This window comes from Peromyscus leucopus, chromosome 14, assembly GCF_004664715.2.
Source record: "Peromyscus leucopus breed LL Stock chromosome 14, UCI_PerLeu_2.1, whole genome shotgun sequence".
NCBI classification, from domain to species: Eukaryota; Metazoa; Chordata; class Mammalia; order Rodentia; family Cricetidae; genus Peromyscus; species Peromyscus leucopus.
In genome coordinates, this window is record NC_051075.1 from 70041602 (window position 1) to 70068440 (window position 26839).

Here is a 26839-nt window from a genome sequence, read left to right on the forward strand (position 1 = left end):
TTCATTTTTTAAGATGGAAATTTGGGTCATCAATTTGAGAATTTTCTTTTCAAACACCAGCGTTTAGAGCAGTGGTCATATAGCAGATGTTTATATTATGATTCGTAACAGTCACAAAATTACAGTTATGGAGTAGCAATGAACTAATGTTATAGTCGAGGATCACGCATCTCAAGGAACTGTATTAAAGGGGCGCAGCATTAGGAGGGTTAAGAACCGCTGCTCTAGAGTGTTAGTTTCCTTTTAGATGCTGCTTAAGTATACATTGACTTTCACCGAGTTAAAAACACTTCCTAATTTCTGTTTTAGCTTCTTGTTTGACCTATAGATTTTTTTAAAGTATTTTAAATCATCCTCTTAGCTCTATGCCATTTTTATTTTTTAGTGGTTGATTTTGAGTTTACAGTGTATATTTTTAACTTATCAAGATCTTCAAGTAATATTGTATTTGCACTGTATCCATTTCTACCTCCTGGCTCTATACATGTATAGAGCTCTGGCTCTCTCTATATAAACCAAACCACATATTATAAAGATGATAGATAAGTATGATGATGATGGTGGTGGTGGTAATGATGATGATATACTAGGGTTTGGACCTAAGGCCTTGTGAGTGCTGGGCAAGCCTTTTAAAAGCACCCAATGTGACATGATTCTATCATGAAACTATCCTCAAGTCTTTTTACTTTCTGCCTTTTGATGTAGTGTCTCACCAAGTTGCCCAGATAAGCCTTGAACTTATAATCAGCCTGTCTCAGCATGGCCTAAGTAGCTGAGATCACAGGTCTGCACTGCCTAGGCACAGTCTTGCTGTTTTGGCCTTAAATAATCAACAATCTCTTAAAGAGACTTGAAATAGGTTTTAAATTTACTATACTTTCCACTTGCCATTTTCGTTTTTTAGGTTTGTTTTTGTTTTCTTTATGTGTATGAATGTGTGGCTGTGTGAGTATATGCCACATGTGTGTGGGTGCCTGCTGACAGCAGAAGAGGGGGTTGATCCCCTGGAGCTGGAGTTACAGGCGGTTGTGAGCCACCTGACATGGGTGTTGGGAACTGGACCTGGGTCATCTATAAGAGTAGACATGTTCTTAACCACTGAGCCATCTCCAGGCCCTATGTGTGCCACCATCTCTCCAGCCCTCATGTTGGCCATTTTCTACCTCTTCATGCTTAAACGTCTACCTTCTGTTATCATCTCATTTCCACTTTTTAAAAAACATGTCTTACATGAGCCTGCTGGTAATTCATTACTTTCACTTTTTATGTCTCAAAAACATTTTGCAACATTTATTTATTTGTATTTTGGAACAAGGTCTCACTATATAGGACCAGGCTGGCTTTGAATTTCAGTAATCCCCCTGCCTCTGTTCCTGGAAATACAGTTTTATACTACAACACCCAGTTAGCAGTGCTTTAAAAATCTAGTGTCCCTGGGTACAGGGCTCTAGATTCATAGTCACCCAGTAGCTTAGAGGTGTTGTGACCTGTGGTGATGTTGTGTCCCCAAAAAATATTGTGCACCCTAATAAACTTATCTGGGGTCAGAGAACAGAACAGCCACTAGATATAGAGGCCAGAAAATGGTGGCACTCACATCTTTAATCCTAGCATTCCAGAGGCAGAGATCCATCTGGATCTCTGTGAGTTCAAAGTCACACTGGAAACAGCCAGGCATGGTGACTCATGCCTTTAATCCTAGGAAGTGATGGCAGAAAGCAGAAAGGTATTTAAGGCATGAGGACCAGGAACTAGAGCTGGTTAAGCTTTTAGGCTTTTAGCAGCAGTTCAGCTGAAATCCATTCGGATGAGGACTCAGAGGCTTCCAGTCCGAGGAAACAGGATCAGCGGAGGAATTGGCGAGGTGAGATTGGATGTGGCTTGTTCTGCTTCTCTGATCTTCCAGCATTCACCCCAATACCTGAGTCCAGGTTTGGTTTTTATTAATAAGACCTTTTAAGATTCGTGCTACAGTGACCCACTGTCTGCTTGCTTAAAGTATTCCCAGCAGGACTCTGCACGCTTCCTATCCTTCCTCATCCGCTATAATTATAGATTTTTATTTTTAAATTTGGGGAAGCATCCTCATTGTTTCTTTAACTGTTATCTTCAGTGCCTCCATTCAACAGTCTCAGCCTTTCTTCTTTTCAATCTTCCTGGAAATAGGCATAGTAGGGTTGATAAGACTCAGCAGATAAAGACACTGGAATTGTCACCAGTTTGATGACCTGGGCTTGATGCCTGGAACCCATGTGGTGGATGAAGAGAACAGATTCCTGCTAGTTGCTCTCTGACCTCCACATCCATACTCACAGTACTCACATGCACACACACACACACACACACACACACACACACACACACACACACAAAAAAAATCATCCAACAACTGTTTTTAATTAAAAATTGGTGTGACAATTCTTTTACTATTCTGGTCTGCTAAGTCTATTGTCTGTGCATTTTGGTCTGTCTTCTGTTGACTGGTCTTTTCATTTGTGGGTCATTTTCCTGTTTCTTTGCATGCCTTGTCTGGTGGGGTGTTTTTTTTTTAATTTATTTAATTGGATTCTTGACATTGTGGATTTGACTTTTGGGGTGTTGGCTGTTTTTAATACTCATTTGTACTTCTTGAGCTCATTCGGTGACATAATTAAATTACTCACAAATCTTTTAACCTTCCCTAGGCTCGCTTTTCAGCTTTGTCAGTTGAGATGGGAGCAGCACCTTCCATGGCTGGTACCTCTTCAGGAGCACCATGAGAGATAGCCCCCATCCTAATGGGTACCTGTTCTGTGATGTAAACACTCCCCACCCATGCTGTGGGCACAGACTCTTCTTGCTCTGTGTGACCAGCCAGGGATATTTCCCTCGAGCCACGTTGTATTATTGTTTCTTCAGTGTTGGGTGTTTTTTCTGCTGATGTGCACTGGTCAGTATCCAGCTGAGGTGCGGGGAGACCCTGTGTGTGGCATCCTGTCTCTGTGTGCAGCTCTTTTTTTTCCCACTTTCTCTGTGCAGCTCTCCTCTCTCCAGTTTGCCCTGCAGACTTCAGGCATGTAGAATAACAGATTCATCTCCAGACCACTGCAGGCTGCCTCTGCAGGCAGACTCTCGCTGCATGCCCAGAAACCACTCCGGGTTCACCTGGACCACCCAGCAGTTTCCGCTTGGACTGACTCCAATTTCCATGTCTTTCTTCATCTTTCAACTGTCTCTATCATGGTTCATGGTGAATGGAATGCCACTCTGCCCCTCTTTGGGAGGTATTCTGAGTTTGTCTCCATCATGGTTCTGCTCATGGTGAGTGGGGTGCCACTCTGCCCCAATTTTGGGAGGCCTTCTGAATTTGGAATAAGGCCCAATTCCCCTAATGGGGCTTCTAAGGTCATCTGTGAGCTCATAGAGGTTTGCTCGGCCTTTGTTTTCTAAACCTCTTTTTCATGACTCTCTTCTCAGAATCCTTCCCCTCAGCGCCCATGAGTCCTTCCCATCTCTTATTGCTCTGCACACTCCCACAGCTATATCCATGCTTTATCTCTTCCCAAAGCACTTGTATTCTTTTTGGGGGCCACCATGGTGAGGACCTCAGGCTGGGTGGGTGACTTAAATATCAGAAGCATATGCTTGCACAGTTCTGGAGGCTGGAGGGCTGAGAGCAAGGCACCAGCCGGGCTGGCTCTTTCTGGGGACAGTGAGAGGGCAACTTCCTGCTTCTCCCAGCCTTTGGCAGATCTTTGGCATCGCTTGGCTTGTGGCCCTCTCCTTCCATCTCTTCTTAGCGTTCTCCCCAGGTATCTGTGTCCAGACTCCCCTCTTCATAAGGGTCCCAGCTGTATTGGATTGAAGCCCTGCTGCTGCAGTATGACCCCATCTTAAATGACTACATCTTCAACAGCACCATTTCCAAATAAGGCCACATTCTGAGTCACTGAGGGCTAGGACTGCCATGCAGATTCTGTGGAAATACAGTTTAATCCATAACATCCCCACTGCTGTGTTGGAGTGACAGGAACACAGAGTGAAGTGTCGCAATGCCTGTCAGTGTATGAAGGTACTGAGAAGTGCCAAAATACACTAGCACTTCCAAAATTACTGGATGGTCATCTCTTGCCCCATTTACACGTCACCAGTGAGATTTCTGGGGACACATCAGGAAATGGACATTATATGCTCTCCCTGACTTCTGGATTTATGGAGCTACGAACATTTACTCACATCTTACTGGGTTGACACGTGACCAAAAGGTCAACGCAGAGAGTGGGGAGCTGCTGCTGCTGGAGGCAGTTGTCGCGGGGTTATACGACCCCAAGGAAGGGGCACTTCAGAGCACAACAGAAACAAACTCTTGTCTTGTGGGCACCCACACTTCAAAAACTCCCAGCTCCACCTGGCCTTCTAAGCTCTCTCCAGGGTTTTCCCTTGAACCTGCCCCCAGCGCCTCCGGCCTCCTCCCTGCTCTCCTTCTCTGAACGCTCCCTGGAGCTGTGCGTGGGTCTTGTCCTGCTTCCCACCCTAATCAGGCACCTCCACATTCTGTATCCCAACGGCATTGTGAACTTTGCCCTGTGATACTCTTTCACGAGCTACAGGCAAATCGAGTCACCCTTTCTCTCAGAGTCTCGGCTCTGAAGATCCTGACAAGGAAATCCCATTTCAATAAAGTGGGGATTTAATTAAATAAATACACACTTAATTTCCCGTGCTTGGTAGCTTTCAAGAGACCATCAGTCATTTACTCTAAAGTGTATGTTTTAAGCGCTCATGGGGTGCTTATGAGCCTCCGAATGGTGCCATCTCGGTGGGGTTTGGCCTGAGGAAAGAGGCTGCTGATATCAGCGGCTCTGTGGCCAGCACACATCTCTTGTGGTGCTGAGCGCATTCGGAGCAGCCTGCGTTCCCATGCAGTAATGCGAGCGGATGTGGGAGAACGGGAGACAGCAATAACCAGCCCCCTGTCTTTCTCCACACAGCTCATCCCTATGTGGTTGCCAATGATTCAGTCAAATACCAAGGTAAGTCGTCCCCTGCACTGTCTGGAGGTCTGCTTCCTCCAGTGAACCTCAGAGCATCCATAGGGACACCGCTGCTCCCTTGGCTATAAAGAAAGAACCATTCTGGCTTACTCCTGGTCTCATGGGTTGATAATACCAGAGACCTGTGGCAGGTAAGGGACCCGCAGAGGGCATCACTAGGAGCCCTGGTCCCACTGCTCACTGTGGATAAAGGCGCAGGGATGGAGGAGGCACTGCCCCTAGGTCTGAGCAGATTCAGCCCACGACAAACCCTATTTAAGGAGGATAACTGTGGAGTCTGGCCCAAGCTCACCCGCTGATGTCATCTAATAACCAAGATTGATTTTCTGGGATGGAAAGAATTCCATTAAAGAAGGATAACACTGAAGGAATGGCTAGAAAGAACCCACCTTCATTTTACACGTGAGGAAATTTGGGACCATAAAGAACAGTGACTTGGATAGCATCCCAGATCCTGGAAGGAGGCCCCCAAGTGAATGTATTTTTTAATGCTAGGTCTCACTGGGGGATGTGTGTGACATTTTGACACATACCCCTTAGTGACAAATATAGTGGGGTTTGGCATTAAATGGGAGAGCCAAACACTGCACCTTCTACATCTGGTGCCTGTCTGCGGCACCTGGAGTGTGGGGGAGGGGAAGAGGGCAGAAACACTCTTGCTATATCTGCTTCCCCAGGTTGGGAAGCCATATTGTTTGGAAGGAGAGGGATGTGGACTCCAGACATCTGGGATATCAAAAGCCAGCAGGGCAGCCTTTGCATCCCGGCTAGCTAGCTGTGGCCACCGGCAGGGCAGGGATGGACAGACCACAGGGCAGGGATGGACAGACCACAGGGTAGGGATGGACAGACCACTAGAACCTACTCCGGTTCCAGTTTCCACTATCAAACTAAGCCGCTAGCCTTCCTACCAGAGGCATTCCAAACTGCCAGCCTCACAGTTTTGTGCTAATCCGTGGCAATTTCACATGGCACCAAGTACAGAGGGCAGGCCAGGAGGCCTTGGTGAGGAACCGGGGGAGGAGGAGCTTTGACATGGCCTCCCTGTGTCAACAACTGTCATGGACACAGAGAGACCATTACAATATTAAAATGTACCGAGCATCTTCTACGGGCCAGGTCCCCTTCTAGAAAATCTGTTAACTCACTTGTCTTAGAGAGCTGTGAAATAAATATGTCCTCACCTGGGGGGGTGGGTAACTTAATATAAACTAATAGACCCTGTTCCCACAGCTTCCCCAGGGGAACTGGGATTTGAAACTGGGAAGTTCCACTACAGAGCCCAAACACTTAACCACTGTTCTAGGCCCCTGTACTGAATATGAGTGGTTGCTCAGGGCTAATGCATCAGGCCAGGTGCTGGGTGTCAGCTTCATGTTCCCATTGCAGTGAGTCAACATGAGCTCATCAGTATTTGGATGGAGCTGGGCCAGGATAACTGTAGTAACACAGAGCAGGCTCACCCCATCCCCACCCGCACCTCCAGCTCTGCCAGATTTGAAGGCATGCTTGCTTCAGGCCAGGTCTGAGGTCTACCTGTAGACCGACTGCCATGCCCATCTCTACCTGACATGCGCACTTAGTGGGAAGAACTGAATTGTCTACCCTTTTCTTAACAGCACTTATCCGCCGGCCTCCAGCTCCGTCTCCAGGCCATTCAGAACAACGTGAACCACCACAGCCTAAGGACGCTGCCCGGCTCGGGCCAGAGCAGTGCCAGCCTGGCTGCTCTCCGCAAATGGCTGCAGTGCACCCAGTTCAAAATGGCCCAGGTGGAGATCCAGTCCTCGGAAGCAGCTTCTCAATTTTATCCTCTATGAGTGGACTCCTCGGCTCCAGTGTCAACACTCTGGCTTAGCAATAATGGGTATAAAAAACAAACAATTTGATCCACACAGGTTGGGGAACATTGGTACTGTACATTCTCTTTCTAGTTTAGTATAAAGACGTGCAAAGGCCGGAGAGGGCCACAAACGAAGCTTTCTTGCTACACATATTTCTGATGACTCCTTGGGCTATCTGATTAAGTGTTTCCTTACATTATTTTTTAAAAAAAAACCAAATCATTTTTCTTTATCTAACTTCTATTTTTTTTAAGAAAAAATAAAAAAAAAACAGACTGGTGGGTACTCACAGAAAAGTTGTATAAAGTCCCCCTGTTGCTATTTTTGATGATAGAGAATAAATAGGGTTTTTGAGACCTTTGTAGTGTTTTTTCTTAAAACTCTACTCTTGACAATGCAATAAAACAAAACGAAAACAAACAAAAGTCACCAGAGTCCAGTGACGCCTGACTGAAGCTTTTGTCATTATCTTTGGAAAAGAGGCAGCTTGTAAGGAACATTACAAAGTGCACTTAGAAATTAGATGGTTAAACTGTGCCAATTGTTTTTTTTTTTTTTTTCATTTTAATATACTTTCCCAAACTGTCTGGTAAGTCATTATTATTATTATCTTTTTTTGAGACAGGGTTTCTCTGTGTAGCCCTGGCTGTCCTGGATCTTGCTCTGTAGACCAGGCTAGCCTCGAACTCACAGAGATCCACCTGCCTCTGCCCTCCAAGTGCTGGGATTACAGGCATGTGCCACTATGCCCAGAAAAGTCTTATTGTTTTTAAAACTAATTTTTCAACTCATTAGTTCCTGGATGTGCTTTCCTATAAGCTTTATGATAACTTTTTAGATTTGTGAGTGATGGATTTTATGCCTTTGTTAATACTTGGATAGGACTTCATTCAAAACTGTAGACTGCACAGTAGACCAGAGAGAAACCCCTACACTGGTCCAGAGCACCGCATCCTGGAGTTACATTTCATAAAACGTGGAAGAGCACCATGGTTTGGGTACACTCACACTGTAGCAGTTGACTGCTTTCCCAGAGCTACTTCTCTTCTCCAGCCTGTAGTACACTGACTGAGAGAAGACACAGTATACATTTAAGCTGTATGCTGACAGACTATTAAATGCATTTTTATTATCTTTGTGAGCCTGGGGCTTTTTAAAGTCACTTTCCAGCGCTAGCGTTTAGTTCCTGGCAACCATCTCTTCAGGACTTTTATAGATCCCCCTCTAAGGCTGCAATTATTCAGAGACAAGGGCTTCCCTTCTTATCTGCTCCACTCTCTTGAGGAGGACTTTGAAAGCACAAGATAATACCCCTTTTTAAAATGAGTTGCTTAGCAAGAGTCTCCTCTTTTCTTCTGGGAAGTTCGATGTGCTTCTCAGGGGGGAAATGAGTCTTTGGGGGTGTGTGTGAGTGCTCCAGGGAGGACCACAGAGCCTGGTGCTTCTGAGAACCTGCAGGGAACCTACTGTGATGCTTTTGTACCGTCTCGCAGGTCTTGCAAAAGGCCTTTTTGGGCAGTCAAAACCCTCCTCTGTCCCTGGTCACGCGTGGCTGCCTTCTCTGTGACTATTCTATGTTACAGTAAGTTGTGCACATATATATTTTCCTTGTAAATGGCGACAGGCTTGGGGGCATGTACCATCCCCATCCCCAGAGTTTGGTACATAGTACGTGTTTAATAACATCTGCTGAATTGAACTTTTTTTTTTTTTTCTTTTTTGCTATCTAGTGGGCTCAGCCAGGGCTGAATTGTGACATCCTGCTTCTGTTCAGAGATTCCTAGGATGGGTTACCAGCTGGAGGAGGCAGTTCTAACTGCTCTCTCGGGAGGGGGGGGGTTGTTTTGCTGACTACCCCATACAAGCTCACCTGTAGGCTCCAGGCAACCTAGCTCTTAGTGGCCACATCCTACCCTTCGACAATGCCAGCTTCTTCTCCAACTTGTCTTTGCTCCAATCCCTTGAACAAGCTTCTGCCTTTACTTCCCTTTTGTTTGTATCCTCAGTGAGGGTTAGAAATGAACCCTTACACTCAGCATCTAGACCCTTTGGTCTTAATCTCAGTTACCACCTACAGGTATGCGCCCACACACCTTTCTCCTTGCACTTGAGGATTGTGATCGTTTTTATTGCCAGCTGGACACTGACCCTGTCCCTGTGGTCTGTATACTACCACTTCCCTGGTTGACAGAGATCCATAAATTACCCAATTTACACTGTATCCACAGATGCTGGTAATCCCCGCCTCCCCCGCAACACACACGCCATTCCCCATTACCTTATGTCAGCCCTCTAGCAACTGTGCTCAGATGCTTAGGAGACAGGAAGAACCGGGGACATTTTAACAGGATTGCCCCACAGAGGTCAAGGACAAACAAACTAAAGTCACAGTCTAGATGCCATCTATAGGCCAGATGCTGCCCACAGGCAAGATGTAAGATGTAGTTCACAGGCTAGCTACTGTCCACAGGCTAACTACTGTCCACAGGCTAGATGTAAGATGTAGTTCCCAAGCCAGATACTGTCCACGGGCTAGCTCCTGTCCATGGACCAGATGCTGTCCGCAGGCCAGAGGCTATCCGCAGGCCAGAGGCTGTCCGCAGGCCAGAGGCTATCCACGGCCTGTTCAAATGTGGTTGGACAAACCACAGCTACCACTCACGTGTGGACTGTGGCCAATCTTGTGTTGCATTTGCATAGCTAAGATGCCACAAATACAGCAGGCCAGAAAGCTTCTTAATGCAGACGCCACGTGGCCCTTCAGAATGTATGCTGACCCTTGTCCCTCGTAAAGGCCACCAAAGAGCACTGAGCTGGAACCCCACTACCTCAGGAGGCTTGTGATTTCATTATTAGTGTTTCCTCACCTGTTAAATGGGGACAATGACACATTCTACCTCATAGGGTTCTTAATGCAAAAAAAAAAAAATGATAAAAGGATACAAATTTTAATGAAGCTTGGAGCACTCAGGAAATTATTATTTTTATTCTTGCTAAAGTTTAGAGAGGTAAAGATACTCATCCAAGGTCATATTGCTTGTAAGGGACAGAGTCAAGCTTGGTCCCCAAGCCCAAGGACTATGTCCCCAACCAACCATCTCCTATGTTAACGTAAGCTGCATATATCCCACACCAGTGCCAGATGACAGCTGTGAAAGCCAGGGCAGGATGCCACCTGACCCAGGTGTGGCCCACACTAGTGGCTTGGAGAAGGTCAAGGAGTCCCTCAGTTTTCCTTCCCTTAGAGAAGTCTACTGGTTTTGGTGTCGTCAGATCATTCTGAGTTGCCTGAGAGTGTCACGGGCCCAACTCTTCCTATACAAAGATTCTGTTCTCAATGCCGTGTCACAGTGGGCATACCTCTTACTAGTTGGTTGACCTTGGACAAATTATTGTGTCAATGCTGTGTCACAGTGGGCATGCCTCTTACTAGTTGGTTGACCTTGGACAAATTATTGTGTCTGGACCTTTGTTTTCCCTTTCTGTAAAATGGGTCTTTTCAGCAATCCTGGGGTGATGGAAAATCCCAGGGGGCAGAGGACAGTGATGCTGCTGGGAGACCACGAGAATCCATGGACCCCTGGAGGACTGCTGCTCCCCACCAAAGACATGGAAGAGGACGGCTCACAGCTGCAGGCTTATTTGGTTTTCCCTCCAGCCAGTGCGTCTTGAGTCAAGATCCGCAAGACCATAGGAGCCAAAATGTGGTCATTAGTCAACAGTTTCCAGACTCCCCTGTTTGTCACTTCCTTGCAAGCCCATCGTTCTGCCACACACTGAGACGTCTCCAGCCATCTCTTCCCTAAGAGCCTCCTCTCAGGCCAAGTGGTCACAACAGCTTCATCTCCACTGTCAAGTGACAACAGAGCAAAGCAGACTGGATCAGGTCAGAGAAGATGGGTCGTCCAGCAGGACTCTGATGAGCTGGGATTGGAGGGCCTCTGCACTCATTGGACGGTGCAGACACTGTACCACACTTCTCCACTAGGATTGACTTGCAAATATGTGTATTGGACAAATGAACTGTTTTGACAATAATGACCCTTGTGCAGAATAGAATGGGTAGAACTCATTGCACAGTATAAAACCAGGGTGTTATGAAGGGTGACCCATGACCCATGATGTCTGGGCTGTTAAAAGAGAAGTTGGCCAGCTGCTCCCACAGCTAAGGAGTAAGCAGTGGGCCAATAGGAAGGACCTTCAAGGGAAGTCATACCAGCCACTGTCTCTTGAGTGTCTGTAAGGTCCCTTCTAGACATTGGCCTGACTCTCCTGCCTGAGACGGCTAGTGAGAGTCTTCCCATTTTTGCAGCTGGGCTCCTTGGGGCCCCTGAGTTAAGTGCCTGCTCTGGGCCACGAGCTGGCAGTGGCCTGCACTGAAAGCTTTGTGTTCCCAAGTCAGCGCTTCATGAGAAATCGATTGTTTTCTCCTTAGCTGAGCTGTGTCAGAGCATGGGCTAGAGAAGTCCGGGGACTTTCCTGAGGTATTTCTGTTTATTGATTGTCCTCTGTTTTGTGTGTGAGAGAGAGAGAGAGAGAGAGAGAGAGAGAGAGAGAGAGAGAGAGAGAGAGAGAGAGAGAGCCACCTCATCTGACAAAGGTGTTTTCCCTCTATCTTTGGGAATTAATTTCTGTGGAAAAAATTATAGATCACAACTTGAATCTCATTTGGTTTCCCTAATTACTGTAATATTATATATTTAGTGAATTTGTCTATAGGAGAAGTTGAGTCAGGAGAACCACAAGTTCAAGGCCAGCCTGGGTAACTTAAACCCTGTCTCTAAATAAAAATGAAAAAGGACTTGGGGCGTAGGCTGATCATAGAATGTCTGCCTAGGGTATGCAAGGTCCTGGGTTCAATCCCTCGTGCTACAAAATTAATAATAAGAAAAAGAATAAACGTGTGCAAACTGAAGATTGCAGTGATGAGCTCTTCAGTTTGGAATGGGATTCACTCAGGTCTAAAAAGACCTGCCCCGAATTAATTACAGCCACAGATAGTGGGCAAGGGCTTACTACATGTCACATGCTTTTGATGTAATGATGTCATCTGGCCGTCACGATGATGTGAAATATGCACCCCTAATCCCTTAACTATGAGCCTTACATAAGAGACAAGAAAAGGGGGCTCTTTGCAGGAGTCCCTCAGCGAGGTAGCAGCAAGTGTCTGCCTCCTGCAGCCTCTGTCGTGTGCGTTACAGAAACTAGCAGCTAGACACTAGGAAGGTCCTTTGCTACTCACCTGACCTGCAAGACAATTTAGAACTATTTAGACACAAAGGCACCAGCGGACAGCTTGCTGGCTGATTTTGTCATAGTGCCTTTTGTGTGATGAGCTTGCAATTTTATTCCTTCTTTTGATTGGAGTACCTGTGGTTGAAGATCATGTGGTCTCCAGCATGGTCTAGCTCCCACCACTGATCATCTGACCTCAGGGTCAGAACTAATACCACAGCCTCTGAACAGAAATCCCATGGTCTTTGAGCCAGTCCCTAGCCTGGCAACCTTCCCTTGTTTACCTGCTTGTCTTACAGGCTCTGGGTTTACTACCCTCGGCTTAGACTGAGCTCTAGTTTATAGGTCCCAAGAGTCCCTTGGCCAGCAGGGACAAAGGGCAAAGGCCAAAGCAGGGCTTGAGATCGTGCTCTTTGCGGCACATTGGCCCTCCTGTTCCTGGCTGGCTTCACTCCTCTGCTGTGAGCTCTGGGATGCCAATGATCCCACACCATGCTGGATTCTTCCATAGGAAAGCTGAGGTCAGGTGGGTATGCCATGGCGAGCCCCGGGCACAAGCTGCACTCTGCAAGGTGCACATGTGACTTGAGTCTTTGGTTGTTTCAGGAACAAATGGCTTTTTAATTACACAGCCTAGACAGGTCCTTGTGGGCCAGTGGAGAAGGGTACCTCCTGGGGCTGTCTGGCTGCCACCTTGATTTCCACCCCTTCAAGTGGCCACTTAGAAAAGAGAGGAATCATGGATCATCAAGCTGAAGGACAGGACGGTCGCACTTTCCAGGTGAGGACAGTCACACTGCCCAGGGGAGGGGGGATTGCAGAGCTGGAGACAGATGGGGTGGGGGTACTTGGCAGATAGCAGAGTATGGGGGCCTTCAGCCTGTGGGGCATAAGCTGGCTCCAATGGGGATCCGAGGGGATGGTGCGGACATGGGCTTTACAGCTGGCTTAGGTTCAGGACCTGCATGTTCTCCTGCCTTCTGACCATAGGTGAGACGCCTAAGCTTCAGCTCTGTTAGCTCTAGAATGGAGGTGACAGTGCCCCAACCCTATAAAAAGTACACGAAGAGATGCTGTCCCTCTTCAGCACCGAGAAAGACTGCTAAGACAGAGATGCGCTCTTCTGGGACCTGCCCCGTCCCGGGTCTGTATGTCACCACGTGCTCTTCAGACTGTAACGCTGGGGACGGCCGCTGTTTGGCTGAAGAGAAATCACGGCTTGCAATGGGCCCTTGGCTCCCGTTCCCCAGTCTGCTGTTCCCACGCTGCCGAGCTCCATGCGCTGACTCAAGGCTCCCCACGATTCCAAGTCTGAATGAGCAACTGGGGAATCCTCCTCCACATGGCATGCTCTGCCAGCATTTGGAGTCACATGGTGTGAGCACAGCACAGTGTTTGTAATGGGGATAATATTTTGAAAATAATAGCTGCATATGTTTTGTTTTTTTTTTTCCTCTCCAGGAAACAGCACGGCTCAGTCTGTTCTGTGGATGGTTGGCAGGAGGAGACCAGGATGTGGGGAAAGTTCTGGTTGGACAGGCTGAGGGAGCAGAGAGTCCACCTCTTCTGGACCCTGGTGGATGGCCAGCCAAAGGAAGAGGAAGTAGGGAGGGCCTGGAAGCCAGGGCATATGTCTGTATCTTTCCTCAAGAGGTTATGGAGTTGCAAAGCTAGACGTGTGCCTGGGAGTCCTGGAAGGGTCTACAGCTCTTTGGCCCAGTGCCTGATCAGAGGCCAAAATCCCCAAGGGCTGGGGGCTAAGAAAATAAGACACATCAGGAGGACGTTTATAGTATGAACATCGGGGGTCGGCTAGTGACCCCAAGGGCTAGAAGAGCCAGACATAGTGTGATCAGCCCATGAAGCAGCCAAGCCGGCCTTTCTGCAGCAGAGAATGGAGACCGCTGAGGAAAACCCTCCAGCCTAAGGCCAGCTGCTGTGTATCCGTGACTACCGTTGTCTGCTCAGTGGCTCAGGTTGGTGCCTTCGAGAGGGGAGTGGCCCTTGGAATGACGCCACAGTGTCTAGCCACAGGAAACTAAGCTGTCTGAATGACACTAGCGAAATGGGAGGGGGGCAAACTATCCCCAAGTATAAGTTCAGGTTTGACTAAAAACCCAACTGTGTGCTGCAGGCGGGCGTTTATACAAAATAAAATGCTCTCTTCTTTATACCCGTGTATACTGTGTGAAATTTGTAAACCAATGTGTACCGGTTAATTTAACAAATATTTCCAACGTCAGGCATGTTAGGATGTTTGGAGGGCTGGATATTTGGTAATGAGTAAGACGCGAACCCAGAGAAGGCCCCTGTTCCTGTATGACCTCCTTCTAACAGGGGTTGGAGCGGGAAGCATGGACACAAACCAGCAATTATTCTTAGGTGGACAGCATTGCCATACTGAAGCTAGATTAAGGTGACAGAATGGAGAGAAGCTAGCCGTGGTCAGAGGAAGCCACAAGTGACGAGAGGAAGGGCCAGCCAGAGTGTATTCTGCCCCGTTCAGGTGAGAAAAGTTGAGGCTCTGAGAGGGAAGAACCTTGCCCGAGGTCACCTGTGCAGTGATCTTTGTTAGCTCCAGCTTCCAGAGGCTGGGATGGCTAAAAGCTTTGCGCCTTTCCTGATGTCTGAAGAAGTGTGTGTGTGTGTGTGTGTGTGTGTGTGTGTGTGTGTGTGTGTGTGTGTGATTGTGTGTATGTGTTTGTGTGTGTGTGATTGTGTGTGTGTGATTGTGTGTGTATGTGTGTGTAATGGGCTCTATGCAATCTGTGAGCCCATCTAAGTTGGAAGAATTGAAACTCGTGACCACGCAGAGTTGGGTCTCAACTGCAGTTCTGTTCCCTTGCTGTTTTTCTGAGCCCTGGTAGCCCCTTAACATTTCTGAAGCTTAGTTTACCCTCTATAAAAGAGCTGTGTCTCCTAGGCTAAAGGCGAGTGTTCAAGGTGAGGTATAGAAGCGCTCGAAAGTCGCCCCTGGGTGTCCCTTGCCTCCACACCCTCATCGCTGGCTACCTGCATGCACATGAAGGACCCATTGCCAGCAACGGCTTGCTCCTTAAGGATGGGGCCCGGTCTGTTCCCTTCTGTATCCCCAGGACACAGCATGAGTATGAGTGGGTCAAGAGTATCCAGGGGCTTACAAGGTCACATGGCGGGATAATGTGAGAGGTCATACCCACAGGGGAGGACAGGAAATGAGAGCTACACATGGGCACTAAAGGGGCGTGTGACTGGCTCTGGGCAGGATGCACGCGTGCTCCAGGCTTAGGAAGGAGGCAGTCTCTCAGAGGGATCTGGCCGGCAGACTAGATAGCAGGGAGAGGCAAGCCAGATACCAGGACTGGCCAAGGAGTGAGAGGAGCATGCAACTGAGGCACACAGTCAATCCAGCTAGGGGTGGGAGTGAGTGGTGGGGGTGGGCGGGGGGAGGGGAGCAGCAAGGCTGGGGCAGGAAGACTGAAGACCAAGGCCAGGGAAGGAGCCACAGTAGCCAATGGATGGAGCAGAGGAAAGGCAGGGGAGGGGGGCAGATGGTAGATCAAGGAAGAACTGCATTTGGGTGGAGAAAGGACCTGAAGTGAGGTGGGACCTGGAGTTGGTAGCTGGAAGGGAGGGAGGAGCTGGGAACGTGGATGTGGCTTGAAGAGCAGCCTGAAAGGCTGAGGCACATTCCAGGAGCTGGGACCTCAGGTGGGGAAAGCTGGACTTGTGTTCAGCATGGCACCTTGGCAGTGGCAGAGTCTCTTTCTTTGGAGAGAGAGGGAAGAGAGAAGGAGCCGGATGACACCTGTTGGGGGGGACCCCAGTAGTAAGGGGAGGACAGGGCTTGGGAAGCGCCCCACCCTGATACGGGAGAGAGGGACGGGGCCTGGATGGCTGTACTGGGATAGACTCAGCATTGCAGGTGACCCATCAAGGGAACTGTCAGATGGCCTGTGAGCTGAGGTTTGGATTGGGATGTGACACCAGTCAGGTGGGGTGACCTATAGTAAGGGGACCGGCTGGGATACAGTGGCTGGGCAGGACTGACTTCCAGGTGCCCCTCAGCATGTTTAAGTGGCACACTTTAGAGAAAGAAGGAGGAAGAAAGAGTGACTTGCCATCACTGCTTCCATGGGCCCAAGGCTGGTTTTCTGACTCTTCTCCAGCTGCCAGGCCAGACGCCCTGTGGGTGCCACTGTGTATCGTGTCTGCTGGTGGCGGCTAGCCCCCCTTCAGAGGACACGCTGCTGTCTGATTGGTGAGAGCAGTGTACTGTGCTGGTCATTGGAGCTGAAACCAGCAATGAAGACCCCAGAGAGGAGAGCTAGGGTGGAGGCGAGACACCTAGGGGAGTCTGCTGCCACTGCTCCCTGCTGGTGGCCTGCCCCTCTTCATCTCCCAGTCTAGCCTTGGAGCCCTGTTCCTGGGCACGAAGGGACAGAGCCTTACACACAGGCTGGCTGCTTTCTGCCTTGTTCTCTGCCGGTCCCGGGACTGTGGCTGTGGAACCCCATCTGGGGTGCACAGGAGTGTGTATGAAGCTTGGGGTGTTTCTACCAAGGTAGAGGAGCCAAGACAAAAGCCTGGGTGGCCCGGGTGTTTTCACTGACTACGATATGGACAGTAACTGTAACGATGGCCCTTCCACTGTGGGCCTGCTTGGGAACGGGAGTTTCCATCGCTGGCAGCTCGTCAGGCCCCAGTGATACTGGGGAAACATATCAAGAAGGTACGTCCTGAGAAAAACATCTCTGGCTCGGTGGGGATCTCTACAACTGCTCTCATTTCACTGGTGCCTGGGATGCAGATCCTTGCCCAAACCCCTGTCCTGAGTTGACAACCCCCTAGACTAGGGGCCATCTGGGAGCCACCCAACCGTAGTTCAGGACATGGAGGGCTCTTTTGTCCTCCCCCACCCCTTACTGAAGTCACTGGAAGATTGGGAACCTGATGGGAGGAGGGAGAAGCAGCTGTGCCTCAATGATGGGGAAGACGGTCTATGTTGGGGGTCCCTTCTGTCATTAGCAGAGGCTGGTGCTGAATGTTTAGGCTCCAAGCCCAGCCTCATCTTTGTTGGCTGGCCTCTGTGGGGGGCTAGCAGAGTCCCCTCTCAGATTCATCTTTTTACCTGAAGATGAGGATAATGGCATTCTCTCTCCTAACATCCTGGCACATCTGCAAGGACTCCCCCTCATCCACAGAAAGATGGAAGCTTGGTGAAATTTTCCTGGTGGCGTCTGGATTTATGCACAGCCCTCAGTGCCTCCTGCCCTGCTTCCTCCAGGCTCTGGACAATCTGAGGTGGACCTGCTCTTCCTGAGGTCCCTCTGCTGGAGCACAGGCCAGGCCAGGGAATTAGGGCTGATGTCCAGGCAGGGGTGGATGTACTAGGACACGGTTACAGGCTCAGCCTCCTCCTCCTCCAGCATGCGCAGGAGCTCCTCCATCCTGGATGCCCACAGCACGGTCAGGCTACTCTACTGGAGCTTTCCCGGTGTGGGTCTTAGAAGTCCTGGGTCTGAACTGGTTCCACTCAGGCAGACTGGGAAAGGCTTGTGGCTCTAGCATCAATTCAGATGGAAGTGGTGGGTGAGAGGATGAGAGACAGGACTGGCCTTAGAAATACCAGCCCTGGGGCTGGAGAGATGGTGCTTCATTAAGAGCACCTGCTGTTCTTGTAGAGGACACGTTTGGTCTCAGCACCCATCCATAACCCCAGTTCCAGGGACATCTGACACCCACTTCTGGCCCCCAAAGGCACCAGGCACACACATGGTGCACATACACACATGCAGACAAAACACTCTCTCCCTCTCTGTCTCTCTGTCTCTGTTTCTCTCTCTCTCACACACACACAAATAAATAAATAAATAAAAAATAAAAATAAAACCCAAATCTTCAAAAATGAAATAAACAAAAACCCATTCCCATGACTTTAGGAAAAATTAATAGAAAGTACCTTCAAGGAGCGCAGCCCTCCCTGGGTTCCCAACAGCATACTTGCTCCTTCTCATGCATGTTCGGGGCCAAGCACCCGCTACAGACAATCGTGACAGCCACCTTTATAAGTATATTTTTATTGACAATAAAAAAATTTCAATGCTTCCTTCCTTGCAAGGAAGGGGCTGCTGAGTCTTGACGTGTGCATCTGCCCACCAAGACAGAACGCCAGCGGCATGGTCACCTCCCATACACACGCATTGCTAAGAAGGCAGAGGTCAGGGGATTTACATTCATGCAATGCAGGTCTCACACTACCTGGGCTGTTTAGGTCATATTTATACAGACTTGAGTACAGTATTTATATATATATATATATTTGTATAGATAGATATCTCTTTAAATATATATAACTATATATAATATGCCTATTTTTTTTACATCTATTACTCTTTCATCCAAAATGTCTGCTAGCAGGCTTGTAGAAACACCTGGTAACTGGAAGATCCTAAATGCCGCTGAGTTCTGACAGGACTTGAAAACAGTGGAAAACATCTGGGTTAACATGTGGACATGGACTCTTCACCTGACCGCTGCATTCAGGCTGCTTGGCGAACTGGTCTTAGTGGAGCTGCTGTGGGGCCCTTTGAAATGATGCTCTAAGTTCACGCTCTTGGTTGACATGATTATGTTTCAGCCATGTGGGTTTAAAAACTAGTGGCTTCTGTTGTGATGTAAGATGAGTCTTCTAAATGGCCAGTCCTGGGTTTGGGGTGCTGTTCTCTAGGGACACCCTTTTAAACCTGGGCCCTTCCTTGATTTCCCCTAATTGTAGAATGCGATGATACAACCCCACTAGAAAGAATATACATGTACACTAGCCAAGCACAGTGGAAACTCAGCTATGGTCCCTGCTGGCTGATAGCATGTACACTGTGGGCTTTCCAGATTTAAGTCAAGGTCAGGACATGGGTACATGGAAATCTCAGACTCTGTCCAGCCCTTCATGTCCCCATGGCAGAGAGCTCCCCTCCAGCTACAGGTGTCCCTTCCTCACCCCTGGGCCTTGAGAGCCCAAGGTGGGAGTGGGAGAGTGTTATGCTCTTCTGTGAGGCTCCAGAGTGTATGGCCCAGGCCTCCTATCTGTCCAGGGTCTGCTGCAGGCACAGGCACCAGGAGACTGTGGCCCTATTCTCAATTTAGATCAAGGTGGCGGTGGGATGTGTGTGAGGGTGAGAGACAGGGTACTGGGGTGGAGCCTGCCAGGTTTCTCACCCCTGTCTGCCTGTCCCTGATCCACCTCCTCTGGCTTCTTCATCACTTGGAACCACATCCAAAGAGGACCCCTGGGTGAGGTGAGGGCAGCCCCACAGAAGGCTCTTGGCAACCCCATGCCAGAGCTAAGGTATGCTGTGAAGGTGAAATTCAAACCCAACCCAAAACCATGTCCTCAAGCAAAGGAGGACAAATGTCAATTATAGGAGGCATGCCCTGGACCTCCCCTTAGCCTGTGCCCCTTTGCCTGTACCTACTGACTCAGGAGCAGGGCAGTGGCAGCTTCAGGGTACTCATTCACTTGGGACTGATTTTTTATTGTCCCTCAGTTTTACCTGGCTTTGTAATTCTCATGTAGCACAAACACCCACCAGGGAAGATCTCTGGTGACTGAGGAGGAAGCCAATGAACTCAGCTAAATCTCTACACTGTGGGGGTGTTGCCTTCCAGTTTCCTTCTAGGCAAGTACATGGGGCTGGTGAGGGGAGCCGGGCAGTCGGGGGACGGGGAAGGAGGAGGGGGAGGAACATAAAATCACAAAGGTCAAGGGATGTGCCTCACTGTGTGGGTGGCCTCCAGGGAAACAAGCCTGTGGGCAGAGGGTTAGCAAGGCTACATGGTTGTTCACCACTTTCCCTTCCTCCCACATTTGGGAGGGGTTGGCGCCTTTAGGGCCCTGGCCACAGAAAGCCACTTCTGGGAGACACGGAAGGAAGCCACCTTCTCCGGGGCACTTTCTGAGTACCGAACTGAGGTTTCAAGGGACTGTCGGGGGAAAGTGGGGGGCACCTAGCACCAGACCAGCATCGGCCTGGCACAGAGTGCCCACATGGGTTTGGCACAAGTTGTGACCTCTGCCTGGTGAGGCGGGGCCTGGCTCACGTTGATGCTTCCTGAAGAGCCAGATGTAGGGTGTCAGAGCAGGTGCAAAGGGAACCTCTGACTTTCTTGGGACACCCTCAGCCTGGGCTTCTGGGAGACACTGAGTCCACTCCCAGGGGACTATATAGGCTGGGCTCACTGCTTCCTGAGGCAGGCATGCAGTCAGGAGCCACAGGCTAGGCTGTGGGTGGGCAAAGGAGGGTGACACAGGCTCTGGAGACGGAAGACCATGGCAGGTAGAGTTATGGACAGATGTATGGGAAGCACCTTTGGAAGGGGACATTTGTCTCATGGCTGTGTGATGGCTTTTGTTAGAATGTCCACAGAGAAGCAGGTGAGCTTCCTGCATGAGAGGAAGCTTCCAGATTGGAATAGTCCCTGGATCTCCTTTCTTCTGGTTAAAGTGGGGTGTCTTTCTGCCCCAGGGAGACAGACAGATAGACCCTCTACTTTCACTGGAGTACGTGCTTTCTCTAGCAACTGGGTGACAGTCAATGCGCCCAACACAAGACAAGAAGAAGGGTATGGAGAGCCCTGGGTGGTGCTGCTGCTTAGGGGCCACATGCAGGGGAGCCTGGCTCAAGCCTGGTGTCTGTGCTGCACCCCCGGGGGTTGACCAGGGCTAGCCTGGGAAGAGGATGCTTTCTCTTTCAGGAGGCCCGAGGCCCGTAAAGCATGAAGTCCTGGACAGGCCCAGGGTCAGCTCATGTCCACCTGTCATCCCATGTCCAACAGTGCCACCAAGGTGCCCTTCCAGCCAGTGGGTCCAGGGCCTGCAGATTCACACTACCGCAGTGTTCACATCCACCCCTTTGCTACTCTGGGATGAGCTCATGGGATATTCAGCAACACTGGTGCCATTTTCATCTTTTCTCAGTGGTTTCCTAGAAAGGATGGGGGGGGGGACAAGGACATCATTAGTTGCAAGCAATTGTGATAGTGTAACCTCCAAACCAGAGTCCAGGTTAGCACTTCTGTGGGGGTCAATCAGAAGCCAAGTAGATTCTTAACTAGGGTGACCATATAATTTCATATGCAAACCAGGGCCAATTGACAAGGAAAGATGGGACAAGGACAAGTCTGAATTGGAACTGTTCTGGACAACCCAAAATGTGTGGTCAGCCTAGTATGATCAAGCTCTGATTGATCCCTTTGGGAGCAGTTGGTTCATAAGGAGCGGCATTAGTGATTGGATTTTGCATCCTGCCTCTGTGCAATCAAAACAATGGTAAATGTGATGAATGAATGGTAAGGGTGGTGGGTGGCATTAGTGATGCTGGCTGGTGATGGTAGTGATGGTGATGCTACTGGTGATGGTTATGGTAGTGGTACAGGTGATGCTACTGGTGGTGGTTATGGTGATAATTGTGGTAGAGGAGATGTTAGCAAAGTTAGTGTTGGTAGAAGAGATGATTGTTTTGTTTGCCGTGAAGATGCTGGTGGTGATGGTAGAGGGGATGATGCTGATATAACCATGATAATGTGATAATGACAGTAAAGGAGGTGATGGAGATGCTGGTGGTGATGGTAGAGGGGATGATGTTAGAAGAGTTGGTGTGATGTTAGTGATGATGATGATGATGATGATGATGATGATGATGATGGAGAAGGTGGTGGAGATGCTGGTGGTGATGGTAGAGGGGATGATGGTAGAAGAGTTGGTGGTGATGTTAGTGATGATGATGATGATGGAGAAGGTGGTGGAGATGCTGGTGGTGATGGTAGAGGGGATGATGGTAGAGAGGTGGTGGTGAGTGTTAGTGATGATGATGGTAGAGGAAGAGATGGAGATGCTGGTGGTGATAGCAGAAGTGATGATAGTGGTGGTAGTTGTGGTAGTAATGATGGTGGGACAGATGGAGGTTATGGTAGCGATGGTGGGGTATAATAGCTGTGGTCATGGTTGGGTTGATAGTGGTAGCGGTGGCAGTGATGGTGGTGGTGATGATGATAAAGAATTCCCAAGCTGAGTTAGCACACACCAGTGGTTCTTTAGCAGATTCATTGAACCATCTGAAGCTCATTTCAGAGGCCACTGAACCCACGATCCGTTCCCCTTATGCACGCAGGGATCAGGAAAGCCAAGAGGGAGGCCCTGAAAAGACTCTAGCCCACTTGCCGAGAGTGTAAAAACCACAGTGCTATTTCCTCACCTGACTGAAGTCCTCTTTGCTCCTTTGAGTCATTCAATGAGGTCTCTGGCATCCACCCTGAGTATCTACAAACTCCTGGGCTGGACTGTACAATCTGTATTTCACACCACTATACTGCTGTCTCTTAGGTGAAGATGACTCCAGTTACACATAGCTCAGGCACCTCCTATGTTCTCAGAGGTACCCGGATGAATGGATCTTGCTAAGCATTATCTAGACATTTATGGCCATCTTCAAAAGCTCAGGGATTGATTGATTCTGCCTTTTCAAGCACCCTTAGAGCCTCCCCCAAAGACAGGATGAGCAGGCATGGTATCTAGTGACTGGTTCAAAGACCTTCAGATGGACTCTCCAAAATCTCAGCAGAGGGGAAGGCAGGTGGGTGGTCAGTGGAGTCATGAGATGATCAAGACTTCTCACATGACACACTAAGGTCAAGTCTATTCACATTCCCCTCTTTCTTGTAACGGAAGTTGTTCACAGAGGAAATCACCCCAGATGGCGGAGCCTAGCCACTGCGGCTTTTGGAAAGGCAAGATCAAATCCACACTTCTTCTCCTGGCGTGTCCTGCTTTCAGGTAGAGAAACTTTTGTCCCTCCTTAGGGCCTCTTGAAGAAGCTAGGCTGGAGTTAAGACAGTCGTTTCATGGGGCGGTGTGGGGAGAGAAACTGAGGCTGAGTGAAAGCTCTGATTGCCAAGGGCCCCAGCTGCATTGCAGTGGCACCTGGACTACCGTCTTTGGCTGTCCCTTTAGGCCAACATCCCCAGCAGGCATTCTCTTAAGAGTGGGCTCTGTAGTCCAGCTGCTTGGGAAAGCATCCTTATACCTCCTCCCAAAGATCCTTCAAAGTCTTATTGAGCTTTCCAAGAACTCCATCTTGCCTAACTTTAATCCAAGATGCCCCACTTCACGGGGCCCAAGAGCTCCCAGATGCCAGCTCATGGTGAGGGTGGCATAAAAGGTCCTCATGATAAGTAGACTTAGCCTTTCTACCTCCTGGCATCAGAGTTCCTAGCTGTTCCCAAAGCCTTCTGGGCTTCACTGGTGCCAGTGAAAGCAGAACTATCCCCAAAGCAGAAGCTAGCTCTGGGACTCCATTCTCTCACCAAACATGTCATTCATGGGTGACACCGGCCATGTTAAGGGGCAGAGGCCACATCTTCAAGAACTTCAGCTTTCTACCACTCTCTACCTGTATGAGCTCAGGCAATCTAGGCAACTTCTCTGAGCCTCAGTTTCCATATCTATAAAATGGGTATAATAATAGTGTCCCTTTCATAGGTTTATTGGAAGGATTAAACACATTAGTGCACATCAAGCATGTGGATGAGTGTCTGGCATAGTAGTAAGTGCTCTGTAAGTATCTGTTAGCTCTCAGTACTGCTATCAGAGAGGTGTCATGGGAGCTGCTTGGCTGGCCAGCGATGGCCATCATACTGTGCTCCAGTTCACCCAGAGTTCCTACTTAACATGCACCTTCTGAGGCTCTGGAAGAGCTAGCAGACATTTCTAGGACTCCTGATCCTCCAATCTGTGGGCCAATCTGGGCTGATCCCACTAAGCCAGACAGAGGCCACAGAGAACTCCTTTAAATGGCCTGGTTCCTAAAACCAAAAGGAAGGTGAGTGAGCATCTCCATGTATGTGCTCTGGCTTCTGGGCAGAGGGGATGAGGGACTTGGCCTTTCCATTTGGACACCTTCTGTCCCCACCCACTAGGTGCTCTTGATCTCCACTGGGAGCATCATGTGCAGGGCCCAGCTGGAGAGCCCAGAAGGGCTTCTGCAGGAACTGCCTCCACGGTATCTCTGTCTGGGCTCTAGGACTCTGCTGGCAAAGAGCCGACACTGTCATCCTCAACTGCTGTTCTGCTGAGGAGGGGGTGGCCGAAGTGCAGCTCTGAGCAGCCCACAGTGGGGGAAAAGATGCATTCATCCTTCGTGCTACCCAGCCCTGCACGCACGCATGCACGCACACACACACACACACACACACACACACACACACACACAATTTATCCTTTGTGGTACTCAGCCCTGCACACACACACACACACACACACACACACAATTTATCCTTTGTGCTACCCAGCCCTACACACACACACACACACACACACACACACACACTCTCTCTCTCTCTCTCATCCTTTGTGGTACTCAGCCCTGCACACACACATACACACACACACACACACTCATCCTTCATGCTACCCAGCCCTGCACACACGCGCGCACACACACCCATACACCCACACCCACACCCACACACAGTTTATCCTTTGTGCTACCCAGCCCTACACACACACACACACACACACACACACACACGCACGCACCACGCACGCACCACACACACACACACACACACACTCATCCTTTGTGGTACTCAGCCCTGCACACACACACACACACACACCCACACACACAATTTATCCTTTGTGCTACCCAGCCCTACACACACACACACACACACACACACACACACACACACACACACACACACTCATCCTTTATGGTACTCAGCCCTGCACACACACACACACCCCACACACAATTTATCCTTTGTGCTACCCAGCCCTACACACACACACACACACACACACACACACACACACACACACACTCATCCTTGGTGCTACCCAGCCCTGCACACACACACACACACACACACACACACACACACACGCACACGCACACGCACACGCACACGCACACACACACACTCCACAAAGGCCCAACTGGAGCCTTCTCCATGGAGTACAGACTTCCCCAACCTTGAGTCCACAGCCAGCAAAAGCTTCCCCGAGCCACCAAGGTGTCACTAGGAGAAGCAGATGGTACATGGGCACCTCTCTTTCCACATCCAGGTAAAGATGTGGCTTATGAGCATCCTCACATCATCCTTCAGCTATCCGGTTTGGCTCCGGGAGACTCTGCACATGCTCAGAGAGAGGAGCAGTAGAGGGCATGGTGGAGTGGGGAAGGTCTCCCCCAGGCTGGGACTCTCCTCTGGAGTACCGTTGTTCTGCAGTCAAGGATCTGTACTGGATGAAGCCCTTCCCAGCATGGATGCTGGAGAAAGTACTGCCAGGTCACACATGGAGCACTAGAGAGGGAATTAATTTTCATGATATCTCAGGCTCTCTGTGGGTACTCTGTAAACCCCTGGAATACCACATGGTGATGAGGGGTCAATATTGTTTGTGAGGGAGACTGTGGGAGGCCCATATGGCACCTGATCCACTGAGGGTCTTGGCACCTGCTTTTCTGAGGCTCCATCCAGCAGAGTAGGTACCTACAATACCAAAAAGGTAATTGTGTTCTTGGAAACAGCCCCTATCTATTTCTATCAACAGGCACACACAACCCACCCCCCTTCCTGGGCACTGTTTCCCAAGATGACCTTGGACAGCCCAGGAGTACCTGTCCTGGATTTCCAGAAGCCCTTCCTGGCCTGGGCCTCCTGTGTCTACAGGAGGCTGGGGCAGGAGGATTGAGGGCTTGAGGCCCAGCCTGAGCTACAACATGAAAACTCATCTCAAAAACATATGCATGTACTGAACCTATAATTTGGGGGAGGAACCAGACTGACAAGAGGTGAATGGGGAAGAGAGAGTTGAACATGCCAAGACCCCAGCTCTAAAGCTATGTATGAAACAGAGAGGTCCCAACCCACTGGGACAGGAGGACATGACGAGCTTGACCATATTGAATAGTGGCCTTGTCAGCTCCAGAAAAAAAGTCACCTCCATGGCTCAGTCAAGGGTGGAGCCAGCACTGTCACCCCAAGGTACACAATGAACAGCCCATCCTCTGATTCTGAAAGCCCCACAGGCTCGACGCTCAAGTACTGTCAACTAGAATTGGGATTCACCAAGCCCCTCTGAGTACCCACAGCAGGCGGTTGTCCCCTGGCCTAGGGACCAGACCCTCTTGTCAGGTGAGTAGTTTATGGCAAAAGAATCTTTACCATTTATAAGCATTACCTGTCTCTGCTAATGGAGCCAGCACATGGTAGGTATACACAAAACAGTTTAGAGGTGGGAGACCCCATCCACTTTGGTGTCCGAAGCAAGGTATGTATCTAGAGTTGCTGGATCTCAGGGCCTCTGAGCCTGTCTGCCTGTCTGTCTGTCCTTCTGACCCCACCCAGAAGGGCACAGACGTCAAATCCCCATGTTCCCTTTTCCACTCCACAGGAAGGGGCAGGCAGGAGTGTGGAGGTTCATCAGCAATGCAAAACTTTAGTTGAGCACCCCAACATGGTGAGAGGTGGTCTTTGGTACCACACAATTCTGGATGCGAATTCTGTTACCAAGGCAGCTCCCTAACTCTTTGAAGACCCAGTTTCCTAATCTGAAAACTACAGCACACTAGGAGAAGGTAGGAAGAGTTGGACGAGGGACACAGGGGAGAGAGATGAAGGCAAAGCCTAGCCTGGGAACTCCAGGCATCCAGTCAGTTCCTGAGCACCCCAGGGAGGCGCATGCCC

General features: G+C 49.4%; 2 protein-coding genes across 4 annotated transcripts in view; one reads left to right on the plus strand and one right to left on the minus strand.

Moving 5' to 3' along the window:
* The window catches only part of Unc79 (unc-79 homolog, NALCN channel complex subunit), a 206072-nt gene extending 198613 nt beyond the window's left edge, over positions 1-7459 (plus strand). The window contains 2 exon segments of the mRNA XM_028888312.2: positions 4971-5012; positions 6653-7459. Of these exon segments, the coding sequence (XP_028744145.1) occupies positions 4971-5012; positions 6653-6853 (243 nt within the window). The 3' untranslated portion in view covers positions 6854-7459.
* An 11006-nt stretch (positions 7460-18465) lies between these two features.
* Prima1 (proline rich membrane anchor 1) overlaps positions 18466-26839 on the minus strand; it is a 56094-nt gene continuing 47720 nt past the window's right edge. For 2 of the 3 annotated variants that reach the window (XM_028888261.2, XM_028888260.2), the window contains exon 5: positions 18466-21075. In XM_028888261.2, the coding sequence (XP_028744094.1) occupies positions 20973-21075 (103 nt within the window). In that variant the 3' untranslated portion in view covers positions 18466-20972. Of the gene's footprint in view, positions 21076-23822; positions 23951-26839 lie in introns of all 3 variants that reach the window. The other variant, XR_005092789.1, reaches the window with a different exon arrangement.